This window comes from Aptenodytes patagonicus, chromosome 4 (genome assembly GCF_965638725.1).
Source record: "Aptenodytes patagonicus chromosome 4, bAptPat1.pri.cur, whole genome shotgun sequence".
Lineage (NCBI taxonomy): Eukaryota > Metazoa > Chordata > Aves > Sphenisciformes > Spheniscidae > Aptenodytes > Aptenodytes patagonicus.
The window spans coordinates 66,699,614-66,713,618 of NC_134952.1; the positions used below are offsets into that span (position 1 = coordinate 66,699,614).

Genomic DNA, 14,005 nt, shown 5'->3' on the forward strand with positions numbered 1-14,005 from the left:
GCTTATCCAGTATTCATTTCTTATGAGCGTTTTTTTTAAGATTTCTGCTTGTATTATTGTGCAATATTCTTCTATGCATTCAGCATGCAGAAAAAAAGCATTGTGTGACAAGAGGGGTTTCCAGCGGGAATAGTGAAGAGGAAATAGCCTGAGTCAAAAGATTGCGATTAGCACGTGCAACCACACGTATGTAACTCCTTTGAGGTGTACCATTGAATTCAGCTGGAAGTTTAACAGAGTGGGACTATACTTGTCTGGCAGAATTAGGCTGTTGTGTAAGACTTCAGTCTGTCATTTACAACTTACATTTAAGTTGATTGGTACAGAATTACAAAGAACAACTGGGGGGGAAGCTTTATTCGTTAATAGATCAAATGAGGAAGAGTGTTAAAGTCGTCATGTTGTTGAGAGTGAATGGTTGATGCAGCCCTATAACCGGTATCTGAATCGGGTAAACTGATTCCTGGGGTGAATAAATAGAAGGTCTTCTAAATCTAGGTCTTAAAACCAGTAAGATTCAGTTCCTATTGCAGTCCATGTGAACGTGGAGCAGAAATGCAGACTCCTGCCGCAGGATCAGGGGTGGTTGCTGTCAAGTGCTGCGGTGATGTTCCTGAGCTGCCTTTTAGTGCGCTGGCAGTGCACTGTGCACAGCCTCCCTGGGAAATGCACACTAGCGCTTTGGCTGCTGGTCGAGCGGTCGTATGGGTTTGTCACCAACAACCCCATGTGTTGTTTTCAGGAAAAGTATTTCCAGTTAATCATTCCAGGTTTTCCTTTGTCCCTCTGACATTCAAATCACTGCTTCCATCCCCCCGTCCCAGTATTTATACACTCTTTTAGGAACTAAGGAAAACCAAGAAACATCTCATTGTATTTAATACTTGTTTCTTACTGAAAGCGGTTTAACGTAAGCATGTAGATTCCTGTATAATGTAGAATAATTTCTATGGGATTTTTATTCCATATTGTATAAGGGCCTATATAATATCATGAAACTACAGGACTCGTAATAATAAAGTTATAATAATTATTATAATAAATAATTATAATAATAAATAATAATAAATAATAAATAATAAATTAATAATATAATTATAATAATAAAGAGTTAGATCATCAACTAAGTGAAGAGGATTTGCCAAAACACCTGTGAAATGCCTTTAGGGTTTTCTAGCATTTTGGCATTGGAAATGAGGCTGTTCCTGATGAATCAAATAGGAGAAACACTGTGCCTTTCTGGCTGGTGAGAGTGGAAGGGCAGTGATGGGGCTCCTTAGCTATTGCAAGGCTGTAGCCTTCACGCCTGCCTAGAGTGTTTGTGGGTAAGCAAGGACACATCTGGATTCCTCCTTCCTCCTCCTCCATCCTTCAGACTCCAAGGAAGCAGGCAACTTTGGACTTTCTAGTCTTCTGCCTCTTCTGCCCTGAGCATCTTTTCCCTGAAGGTTTGACTCCCTTCTCTGCAGTGGAACGAGCAGTTCGGCTGTGTGCGGCGCAGGTGCTGTGCTGAATGAGCTCAGCTCAAAGGGAAGCTCACCCCCAATGTGTGATGTGGTCCTATGGTTGGGCTTGGGTTGGGTTTTGAACAATGAGGGTTTAATTACTTCGTAAGCACAGGAGGAAATTTGCATATGAAGGAATAGGTGGTCTTGACTGTTGGAAAGCGCTTCTGCTGTCCCAGAGATTTAATATCTTCTGTCTTGCTTTTATTTTCTGTGGTTGTATTGGTTGAGACTTCTCTGTTTTGGTGGGTTTTTTAGGTAGTTTGGGGTTTGGTAGTGGTTTTTTGTTTTGTTTTTCGGTTCTTTCTTGGTCTTTTTTTAAAAAAAGTTATTAACGTTTTGAAGATTTTAAAAAAGGTGAGTAAGGCTAAGGAAAAGCATTTTGTCAGCATTAGGGGAGAACATCTCAGCTCAAGCATTTCAGGGATTTAGCTCATTGCAAACTGGACAAACTTGGAGATACGATTTATCATCCCAAGCCAGACCAAGGGTCTGGTAACCCTCTTTCCAGTGGGGCTTGGCTCAGGACACATCCGCAAGGAGTGTGCAGACCTTGTCACGACAGATGATGCTTTGACTATGGGGCAGGCTTTCCACTCACAGGGTTAGTCAGTGATGGGGACCATCTTTCTCTGTTGTTCTCTGATGGAGTTGTGCACTCTGTGCACCCAGAAGGCTGGCTGAAGGCTGGGCTGCCCCAGCTCACAGCTGCTCAGCATCTTCACAGGATGAAACTCATAGTGGAGAAAACACTGCAAACTGGCTTCTGTCCTTTAGAGGCATGAGCCAAATTGCTGCTGGTGTCTTGCTCTGGGCTGCATTGACAGTGTCTATCCAGCTTTCCCAGGCTCCCAGGGGACTGTGGTAATGCTTCCTGTCCAGCTACACCGAGCAGCGATGAATTTAGACCAAGTGAGCCATAATGACAGTACAGGAACCAGAAGAGTGCTGACCGCCCTCCAGGAGGAGCGTCTGGCTCTCTGTACAGATGTCTTCAGCCGCCAACCCTGTTCTGGCCTCTCTGCCCGCTCCGGGCAGCCTGTGCCTCCGCATCACCTGTTTGCACTCACGCAGTCCCTGTTTCATACAATCATTTCAATCAGTCATTTCCTTGTGATGTTTTTTTTCCCTCCAACAAGAAATCAGGGTGCTGTGAAACATTTATAGACATCTGATAGGCACACACAGCACAGCTGGCCGTATTTCAAATCTGCAATTTGGAGCAGGTCACCCCAAGCTGCCAGCTGATGAGAGGGCAAAGCCAGCCCCAGCTCTTTGCTATATTTTATTTGCTGAGGGCACTGACATCACGCTGCTTTGCCAGTGTCTGGCACAGATCTCAGCAATTCCAGTTGGAGCCGGGGTGAGTGCAGGGAGATGGCTGGAGAGGGCTTTTCACGTTAAGGCTCTGTTATCGTTCCATTTCCAGCTTGTGATTGACAAATACTGCTCCCACCTCCCAAGGGACTGACTTCTGAGCAGGGAATGATTGTAGAAGATATTGTACTCTGAATGAAATTTTAGGAGCCGTAATTACCCATTGCTGTTGCTATGATTACTGCTGTCAGTGCTGAGCTATTGACAGCCCAGCCACACTGGGGCTGCCCAGTGCCCGTGCCAGCAGTGTCAATACCGGTCCCCGATGCGGGGCAGAGCTGGGCGTCTGTCCCTGCCCTTATTTTGACCGAGGGCAGCAAGCTGCAGTAATGCCTGTGTGCAGGAAGACATGTTAGATCTGACAGCGGCCAGACAGAAACTAGGCACCTGGTCTATGGCTGATGAAGTCATGGCCTCAAATTAGTGAATTCAGCCAAGCTGGCTGATGAATATGGATTTATAGGACCTGAGAATCTGGTCACACACATCTGGCAGAGATGGCACAAGGTACCTGCCCACCCAATGACTTCCAGCTGCAATGGGCACAATGCAAATACCAATTATTGCTCCATGCATTTTTGGTCCGGCAACGAGTAGAAACACAAACTGCAAAGTAGTGCAGAACAGGTACAACACCTGTGAGCCTTCGTCCAAACAGACCATCACGGCGATGTGCTGGTTTTGCGGCTCCCCTGCCCAGAAGAGACTAGAGTGGAGACACTGTGGTGGCATTCTCCACGTGTATGTGGAGACAGTGTTGAGGAGGGACGGGGCTGCAGAGGGATCAGCCTTGTCCTGTCCCTAAAAATGAAGGTGCAGGGGGCTGAGCAACCTCCATTTGTACTTCCCGGCTGCTGCAGGCATTTGGAAAGGGGCTTTTGCATGTGATGGTTGAGTGTGCCTGAAAACCAGCAGCTGGCAATAGGAGTGTACCCAATTATTCACAAGTAGCACTTTCGGCTCCTGTAAAAGAAATGGAGCTGGCACCTGTTAGGCAAGCACATATTGCACCTGGAAAAAGTAATCACATCGTTACTCCCACAGTTGTTTTTAATTTCGAGAGTTAATCACTTCTTTGTGCACAGAGCCCAGCCTCCAGGGCTGGGTCCTTACTGTCCAGCCTGTCTGCCTGCAGCCTCCAGGAGAGACAGGGGCGGCTACACAGGTCTAGTTTTAACAAGTGCCTCTGCGTGGCATTTTCTTCTGAGGGAAAAACATTTATGAAGAGCCTGGAGCCTGTTGCTCAGAGGAGGGCGGTATAAAAATGCTAGAAATGGAAGTGAAGGGAGCGTGGGGCTGGCGTGGGAGGTGGGGAGAGAAGGGTTTTGGGAACTTGCCTTGCACGTGTGTTGGGAAAGAGCATGGTGCATCTTGTTGGTAGGACAAGATCAGCACGCTGGTTGCCTTGCTTCGGCAGTGTCACGGAGACTTCAAACAGTCTGCAATGCATTTCAGCCTGAAATAGGTACCTGAAATAGGGCAAATGATTGGTGTCTTAAAAGTGCTTGTTTTCTCTGGCTGTAAAGGAAACTCCATGGTAGACACCTAAGGGTGGGTTAATGATCCTACCCCTGTGCTGTCAGGAGGCAAGGGGAGAGGACTGTTGGTCTCTGGGACTGCAGGGGTCTAGCGTTAAGGGGGCCCTGTGTGTGTCTGTAATTCAGGGCTCCAGGACTCAGGCTCCTATGGTGTTGTTTTTTTCCAGTGAAGAGAAATAGCAAATTTTAAAGGCTTAGCATAAACCAAACTTGTGCACGCCTCCACGCTGTGAAAAACACGATGGTAACTTCCATCTGCTGTATATCACAGCATTTGTAACTTTGAGGCTTGCTGCCGGGAGGAGTTGAAAAATCAATGCATTCTTCAAACACCTAAAATGTTATCATTAGCTACTGCATTATGTGTCACATTAATGCCATGAAACGCAGGTAATATTTACACAGACTTCAGGGAACAGGTACAATGCCTTCGCTCAGATCCCTTGCATGTGTGGAGGAGCCAAAGCCAGGCTGCTTCTTCCCCCCTGCGCCCGCAGCCATCAGCTGTGGTCTGTCCACCTGCAAAGCAGGTAGCGATGTGGGAACCTGGCTGGTTTGCAAGGCTGAGCACCCCTTTTTAGAGGAGCAGTGTGGGAATGAATCCCTTGGGATTGGGCACTGGGTAATTCCTGGTGCTAATGTGGCACATACGGGGGAAACGAATATTTAGGAGGCAAGGTTTTTCCTGCCTGCTCCCAACTGAAAATGCAGCACTGCATTGTAGCGCCTGTCACCAGTAAGTGCTGAGCAAAGGGATTTGGATTTGGATCTGAGCATATGGCAGGAGCTGGTGTTGAGTGTTTGGGAAAGGGCCGAGGACGTGTGCGTTGAGTCCTGCTCTCATCCTGGTCTCTCCTGCTCCAGTTCATTCATTGATCCTTTTCCTTTTGATGCTGCTGTCAAAACCCATAGGTATAATCAGGAGAGAAGCGCACCAGCAACATAAATACTACAAAAATACCTTGGACTGAAAAAAAAGAGGTAATGGTGTTTTTTTGGAACAATATTAATTTCTTGAGTTTTCGATGCTGAGGTGTCTCTCAATTGGCAGAGGAGAGCAGCTGTTATGTGCCTCCACTGCCAGCTTGCTCGCTGCAGTGCCACCTTCTGTCTTGGTTTTGGCATCTCTAATCCCTCCTGCTGTCTGCACTCATATCTGTTCTCTGTCCTCATGAACACCTCACAGTCCAACTTGTCAAACAGAAAAGTGATATTCTTGCATCTTTTTACCAGCCCTGCCAGTCCTCTCATCTCTGACTCAGCCACCTCCTCCCTGGTAGCCTGAGGGTGCCAGCTTTAGTCTGGCCAGGTTTCCCGCATCTTCCTTGCCCCGCTGCTTCCCATCCCGGCCATCTTCAGGACTCTCGGGAGAGTAGGACTTGGGGAAATGCACAGTGGCATTTAAAACACTGGTCAAACAGCCACTTCCCCCACCCTCAGTCCATTTCTCACCTCTGGTGTAACAACAATAATCCTAAATATTATTGGTTTGTTTGGTTTTCTTTAAAGGCTTATTGTAAGGTTACAATGTGTGGGCTGGGATTTCCTTTTCTTGCAAAACAAAGGCAGAGCTGCTTGGGCAGTCTGGCTGATGCTGTGGGATGCTCTCTGGAAGGGATGTGGGGGACAGACCTTGGTCTTTCAACCCAGGGCTATTGGAGGTTGCAGGGACTTGGGGTCAGGTTGGGGTGCTGGCAGCAAGCGCTGTTGGATGCGCTGGTGCCACAGGTGTTTCGGGGCCACCGGAGGGGAGGGAGGTGACCTCGGTGCGGGTGGCCAGTGGGGTAGCGAGTGACCTGTATTATAAAAAAGCCAGGTATGCACAGCTCGGTGTTTATCCCCTTCTTGCACAGCAGCGCTTGGATGCAAGGCAGCACCAGGTCTTTGGGGGCTGAGTTAAATGCAGGTTTGACATAAAAAAAACCCAACAAAACATAGTAATTGTTGGAGGTGCCTAAAAAAGGTTGACAATGTGAACTCATATCTGGCCGGGGACAGGGGTATAATTTTGTCGCAGGTAGAGAGGAAAATACGTCCCACGGTATCTGCAGCAGGGGTCGGGTAGGGAAGAAGAGAGAAAACATCTGCCGAAGGTGTGTGCGTGCGTGAGAGTGAGCGGCTTGACGGTGCCCGTCTTGAGACCGAGGGGCTGTGGGGAGAGCAGTGGGGCTGTGAGGAGAGCAGTGGGGCCGGGGCAGCACCGGGGCCTCCCTGCATGGAGGGCAGGAGGAAGGAGAAAAAAGATGCTTGTCGCACTCAGCACCTGCGTGGTCCTTGCACAGTCCTCACAGGGCAGACGCACATCATCCCCTGGCTGGTAATGATGGGGGGAAAAGGCAGGAGATTTTGGAGGATGAAATTAAGCAGGCATCCACAACAGCAGACTGACATGTCTGGTTTCACAAGATGCTCTGTCGAGCTGTGGTGGTGTCACAGCACGGGGGATGCTTTCTGGATGCTGTTGTCTGCGGATGATACATCTCGGGCAAATTCAGATAATCTGCAGTTTAGAGCCCTGGCTCAAACCTGACCCTGCTCAAGTTTCCTTAAGTCACTTATTTTGCAGCACCAGCGTCTCCTGTGAATCCCTGTAAACCTGCAGCCCTTGCCATGTCCCCTGGGCTGTGCCCCCACCTCTGGAAATTTGGGTCCCTGCACCAAGGGGCCATTGCAGGTGACTGTGGTTTGCCAGGGCTTTACAGCACAGCAGACCAGGAGCAGTTTGCCACTGAAGGCGAACCATGTTTCACAGGCTTCCCTGCCACAGCAGCTCCCCGGAGCGGGGCTCTGCTGCCTGAAGGCCTCTTTCTTCTACCCAGGGCAGCAGAAACACCTCCTCCCACTGCAGGAGGACATGCAAATGCTCCTCGCAGAGCTTCAATGCCGTCATTTACACTTCCCCCCCAATAAAACACCCATAGGCACCCTCCTCCTGGCCCCCTTGCCCTGTAGCCGTGCCCATCATCCGCGGCTTGGCTGTGGGAAGAACCCAGCTTGCAGAGCAGAGACTCATTGCTTGCTTCAAAGCAACCTATTTGCACCTGTGGCATGTTTTTATTAGCAGAGAGGGGGTGCTGCGGACACGGAGGATTTAGCAACAGCCAAATACAGGCAAGGAAGTCGCCTTCCTTCTGCCCAGGCTGGGGCAGAGGGAAAAGCTGGGTGTACGGCTGGGGCGTGCTGGTCCTGTCCTAATCCGCACGGGCAGAGAGGTGCGGTTGCACTGTGTCAGGGTGTGTGCATGTGTGCACACGTGGAGGTTTGCAAATTCCCCCTCATATTATCTGTGAGTGAGTAGGGGCAATCTGCGCTGCTGGCTTACTGCGTTGTTTGGAGTAGATAATCCATGCTACACCAAGGAACCCTGGGGTATATGTGGTGCGTGTATCTGTATTCATATATATAATTGCATTTACTTGCCCATGCATATACGTGCCCATACACACGTGTACCTGTTGTTGCCTGTGTTTTCCAGAGCAGAGGTGTCATCCCCTGGCCAGCAGCTGGAAGAAGCACTGGGGGTGCTACACTCCCTCTGTGCAGGGGGTGGGATCTTCCCTGCACACCTCCATTTAGTATTTCCCTTCTCCCTTGCACAAGTGCATGTGTGGACACGAAAATAGGCATGTCCTCTCCTTCTAGCATGGTGTTTTGTGCTCCTGCCCCGAAGCACAGGGGAAGGCTGAGTCCCAGCAGGGGAATGGTCCCACGTGGGTTTCAGCACCCTGGCCCATGGCACAGGGCAAACACCACTCTCAAGTGCACGTGTTAGGAGGATGCCATCCCTGGGATGGGGTCCGGTGCTCCGCGTGGGTGACGCTGTAGTTATTTGTGTGTGTCACGGCGGGAAGTGTGTGAACGGAATAAATTTAGCAGTCAAAACACAGGGCCAGTGCAGTTGGTCATTAACTGCGAGCCCGTCTCGTCATCCTGCAACCACAAGGAGCTTTTTTAGGGTCAACATCCTGGCGGAGGCCGGAGGAAGCGTGGGAGGCCAGTTCCCGGTGACACCTCCGCGCGTGGTAGCGCTGCCCGCCGGTGCCATTGGCTGCCCCCTGCCCGGGGCTGGCGCCAGCCAGCGGTTAAATGCCTGCGCAGCCACACCGAGGCACACAGCCGGGGGCATCCCAAGACAGGCAGCCAGCTCTTCCCATCCTGAGCACCGGAGGAGACGCCGGCTTGCATCACTCCTCAAGGTAAAGGTTTTGGTTTCTTTGGGTTGCTTTGGCATTGCCTGGAGTGAAAATGGCAATGTTTGGGGACAGGGGTTGTAGATTTCCTTGCAAGTTTTGGTAGAAAGCAGGAGACTTGTAAGCTGGGATGTAGGTGTTTCTTTGTAAGGGAAGAAACCAGGAGCGTTGCTCTTTGCTCCAGTGTGTTTTGGGTGCAGGGTGATGTGCAGCGCGGTTAGCGTGCCCTGTGGGGATGCAGTGCTGGGCTGCTTAAGGGACTTGGAAAATGAGAGCAGAGCTGGAGGAAAGTCCCCCGCTGCTTCACCTGCCTGTGCAGGCAGCAGTGCCAGTGGGATGCCAGACTGACCCAGTGGCCACTGGGGCTGCAGCTGTCCGTGGGGTTATTTTATCGGGGTGCTCTGCTTTGGGGCGGTGGGAGGTTTTACAGGGCTGTGGGGACCATGCCAGGTGGGAGGCGCAGCTCTGCAGCCTGTGGTCTCACGGCGCTGCCCATCTGCATTGCTGGCTCTCGTCACGGCCACTGAGCTTGGCTGGGTGGTGGGTGACATTACTGTGGGAATAGAGAATTCAGAGGAGGTTTCCCACTCTTTAATGATGCTTAGACAAAAAATCTGCAAGAACATGGTCACGTATTTCAAATCCCAAACTGAAGGGAAGTTCCTGCACAGGAGATGCCAGGAGGTGGCACAAGGACAAATCCCTCGGCTTGTTTGATGGTATGCCAGGCTGAGCACCATGTGCCAGGACAGCAAGGCTGTATCAGTTGGAAGGGCTTTGTGGGGCCAAGTTACAGCCAGGGGCACATGCAAATGCTTTGCTCTAGTGTGCAAATACTTTGCTCCCTGTTGCAGCTGCAGGGACCACAACCGACATGAGGGCTGCCTTCCTGGTGCTGCTCCTCTGGGCCGTAGCCTGCACTCACCCTGTAAGTACCCACGGGACAGGTACTCAAACCCCAAACCCCGGTAGTTTCACCCAGCCAAGGCACACCAATCACTGATCAGATGTCTCCTGGGTGTGTTTAGGTGCCCAGCCGTGAGCCTGCCCGCCCCCGCCGCAGCGCCCAACAGGAGGTAAGCCGGGGGGTGCCCACCGCTCGCGGAGCAAGTCTGGGATGGGGTGCCAGCCCCGGGCAGGCATCCTTGGACCAGGCACCTGGGGGAAGAGCTGTCACTTCTGCGGGTCTTTGAGCTTTGCCCGTCTACTCAGTCTTTTCAAGTTGGGTTGGTTTCACCTCATTTCGCCTTGCCTCCCTGTGCACATTCCCAATTCACCTGCTGCATTCTGCTGTGTTGGTCCTGAAAAAGGAGTTTCTGCGCTCTGAACCGTCATGGTTTAGGCTTTTCTGGGTTGCCCTTTTGTTGGTGGCTACTTTTTTTTGCATCAGCAGAAACAATTGAAGGGCTGAGGTGCGAGCAATGAAAAAGGCTTGACCACTTGCATGGCTTAAGAGTGATACATCATCCCGTAGCAGTAGCAGTAAACGTGCAGTGGTGTTTAATAAACCAAAGCACCATGTCATGTTTTGCCCCCAGGATACAGCAAGCGAAAATTACATCAACAAGCTGGGCAACCTCCCGGGTGGTGGAGATGGCAGACATCCTCCTGCCAGTGTGGAGAGGGGGGACAATGCCCTTGCCGGGGAGCTGGCGGGTGGGAACGCCGTGGGCGAGGAGCTGGGTGAACAGAGTGGCCGAGACAAGGAAGGCAGAGCTGGGGAGGCTCAGCACCTGAACCAGGTGGACCACGAGGACACAAATGCCCGGAATGGGAGCAGCCTTGGTTTCCTGGTGAGTGAGCGGAGAGGGGTGTTTTGCTCTGCCAGGAAACTGCACTTAGCCCCAAATCTGCTGTCAGTCTCAGGGTAGCGCTTGGCCTGTGCAGCGAGCAGTGCCGATAGCGCCTGTGACCTGCAAGCCTTTGCATTCGTCTCCATTTGTCACCTCCATAGGAGGAGGATGCACGCAATGCTGATGACGGTGACAACGGAGAGCACTATGGCACTGGAGTCAATGGGCTTCCCTTCCGCGCTGGTGGGCTCCTGGACGAGGAGGACGACAGTGGGGATGACACCTTCGACAAGAATGGGGAAGAGGAGCGGGGTGAAAGTCCTACTTACATGGCTGGTGCCGACAGGGCAGGCGAACATGGCCATGATGTTGGCCATGGGGATGCCGGGGCTGGCGGAGGACACGGTGACAGCAGCAGCAGTAGCAGCAGCGAGAGCATTGGGGCGGACCACCGGCGGTACAGGAACTACCTTGGCAGCCGGTATGAGTGGACCTACAGGCGGGGAGGGGGCAGCAGCAGCAGCCAGGAGGAGGAGAGCTATGACTTTGAGGACGAAGCCATGCAGGGCGATGACCCCTCCATTTTTGATGGCCCAGGCAGCAGCTACAAGGGGCACCGTGCTGGCCCACGCACCCTGGGGAGCAGCCAAGAAAGCAGCCGGGGGACTGGCTCCCACCGCTGGGAGGAGGGTGACAGCAGGTCCCCAGAGGTGGAGGATGCTGACTCAGGAGAAGACAGCCCATCCACAGAGGACAACAGTCAGTCGGAAGAGCCTGTTGCCAGCCAGTCAGAGGAAAACAGTGCCAGCCGCTCTGGGGAGGATGGGGATGGGGAGGACAGCCCCTCCAGGCAGGGTGAGGGCAGTGAGTCTAGGGAGGGCACCACCGACCGGTCAGACAAAGAGCTGGGAGAGTCCCCAGAGGACATCTCACATGAGGTGGTGAGCACATCGAGCAAGCGCAGTGGCAGCTGGTCCCGGGAAGGGCAGGAGGACCAGCAGTCTGCGGAGGACAGGAGTGCGCTGTCTGTGCCTGGCAGCGAGTCCGGGGAAGATGAGGGCGACCAGAGCAAGTCTGAGGAAGATGATGGTGACCAGAGCCAGTCCACAGAGGACACTGTGGAGGAGTCAAAGGAGGATGAGAATGACTCCAACCCTGATGGGGACGTGCCGAGCACATCAGCCGAGAGCCAGAGCGCATCCCCGGAGGACGACAGCAGCCAAGAGGACAATGCAGGCAAGGACAGCAGGTCCACAGAGAGCAACAACAGCAAGTCCCAGGAGGACGATGATGATGACGATGAGGAGAGCCACTCCCAGGAGGACGCCACCCGCGAGTCCAGCAGCCGCGGGGATGACAGCTCGCCACAGAGCCTGGAGAGCGGGAGCCGCAAACGGCGGCCGGGCGCCTACCGCAACAAGCCTGCTGCCGACTACGATGACAACGACTGCCAGGACGGGTACTGACACGTGCCCCACAGCCTCGGTGCTGGAGGTGCGGGGGGGAAGAGGGGTTTAATTTATTTGCTATATAGCCTGGTTGACTTCTTCCTGAGAAGATGCTGTGGACAAAATGAGGCCGGGTCGCCAGGGCTCGACCTGGGCACACTGTATGGGACGCGAAGTGGAAGGTGATGCCAGACACAGGGAAAACGCCAAACCACATCGAGAAAAGCCATTTCCTATACCAAACAAGAGAGCAGCCGAGAGCTGTGAGTGCCAGCAGGGTGATGCTGCCCGCTTGCCACAAGGGCACAGTGGTGGCTCAGCACTCCAGGAGCTGCACCTGGGCATGCTGGGCGGAAAGGTCCCTGCATTCACCCCTTGTATTTACCTACCACTGCCCTAAAAGCGTCTGCCCAGATTCCAAGGGGAGCTTTCCGTTAGCTCCACATCCTGCACATAAGGAGGAAAAGCTACAGCGGGTGTGCACGCGTGGTGCGTGGGCTCAGCGGTGTGTTAAGTACCACTTCAGGGTGGGATGTATGTAATATTTTGTAAGAAATGTACAGAAAACATTATATTGTATCCTTTTTGCACTTGTATTTCAAAGCTGAAATGTACCCTGTTGATTTCTTTAATTACCATTAAAACCATCAAATTCCACAGTGGTACGGTTTTCCTCTCCCGGGGGAGTTGGGTGCTGCAATTTGGGGTCAGACTGGAGCGAGTGGGGAGCAAAGAGCAGGCTGTTTGCACGAGGAGCCACAGCATGCTGGGGTGAGGAGGAAAGCAGAGGCTGAGGGGTGTTCCTGCCCCCCTGTTTCCAGGCACCCCAAGGGCCACCCCTGCCCCTAGGTGACCCAGCAGTGGGGTGGAAAAGCTGGCTAATGACCCTAGTGAGCTGGGCCTGGGGCTTTGCTAAATTATGGCCATCACCTGCTGCAATGCGAGCAAGGGTTGTTCTGCTCTTCCTGAGGCGCTGGGAAGGAGATGCCCCAGGGCACGAGGGCTCTCCCAGACAACTGGCTCTGGGTGCCCACAGTGGACCCTGGCACCAGGTCCCCTGCAGCAGCGATGCAGGCAAGCAGGGGAAAAGGGGTTATCGTGGGCTGGTAGATCATGAGTAAAGCCTCTTTTACTCCATGTGCCTTTTATTTTTTTTTTCTCCTACCAGCAAGCAAGTAAACAACACATTATTTGTTTAAAATCCCATCCAGGCCCTTCTTCCTTGTTCACATGTGTATGACGAGCTGTACAGCATGGGTATCGATGCTGACAGAGGAAGCTGCGGGCTGTTGCATAGCTGCATAGTTTTGCAGCATGGAGTTGTGGCTCTGCAGGGGACAGTCTCCAAGGGGTCAGCGTGAGTGGGTGCATGCCTTTCAGCTGCCTTGGGTCAGTGGTGTCATTGCTGGGCATTGCAATACCGAATTCAAGAACCAGTAAAGAAATGAAATAATTTTTTACTACTTATAGCAAAACCGCACTTAATTTGTAGACTCTTTCCACCACTACAAAACAGAACTGCTCCTGGTTTTAGTAGAACTTATGTATTAATATCCACCCTGTGTAAACTTTTTGTACTTCTGTATGAGATCAGCTCTGAAACGTGCAGCTTCCCCACGCTGCTGCCCTGGGAACAAGCCTCTTTCCTGACCCTGCCTCCTCCACCCCACTGGTCCCCACTTCACAGTGGATACCTCGGCTGCAACTTGCTCCTTATTTTTTGAACCCCTTGCATTAGTTGTGTGAGGAGTTGGGGATGCTGTGACGGTGATGATGCCTGTCAGGATTGCGGGTACCAAAATGCTGGTGCACAGCCCTATCACTGCGGTGAAAGACGGCAAGCATGGGTTTGGCTGCAGCCCAGAGGTGCAAAAAGGGCTGGGTGACAGCTGTCACTTTGGTTTAAAATTATAGTAATTATGTGTTTGCTGGCTCCTCTGCGTGGCAGCGCAGGGTAGAGCACTGCTCTGAACTCTCCCGTGTCCAGCAAGTGGTGCTGCTGCTGAGGCAGCAGGGACATTTTGGGTGCTGGCTCTGCCGCAAGGCTCGGTCACATCCCCTGGGCCATCAGAGGTGGTGTTTGCGTGGGGACAACCGGTGGGGATGGGGACTGGGAGGATTTTTTCGGGTCCCTCCAGGAAAGCGAGGGGTGTC

The 14,005-nt window shown here is 52.3% G+C and overlaps 1 protein-coding gene across 1 annotated transcript; it reads left to right on the forward strand.

The window, feature by feature from the left end:
- Positions 1 to 6,172: 6,172 nt before the first annotated feature.
- Positions 6,173 to 12,508, forward strand: DMP1 (dentin matrix acidic phosphoprotein 1). Its single transcript, XM_076337050.1, is given in 7 exon segments — positions 6,173 to 8,174; positions 8,176 to 8,593; positions 8,596 to 8,616; positions 9,465 to 9,538; positions 9,639 to 9,686; positions 10,149 to 10,403; positions 10,565 to 12,508. Coding segments are annotated over 7 exon segments (2,250 nt in total). The 5' UTR covers positions 6,173 to 8,045; the 3' UTR covers positions 11,870 to 12,508.
- The last annotated feature ends 1,497 nt before the right edge of the window (positions 12,509 to 14,005 follow it).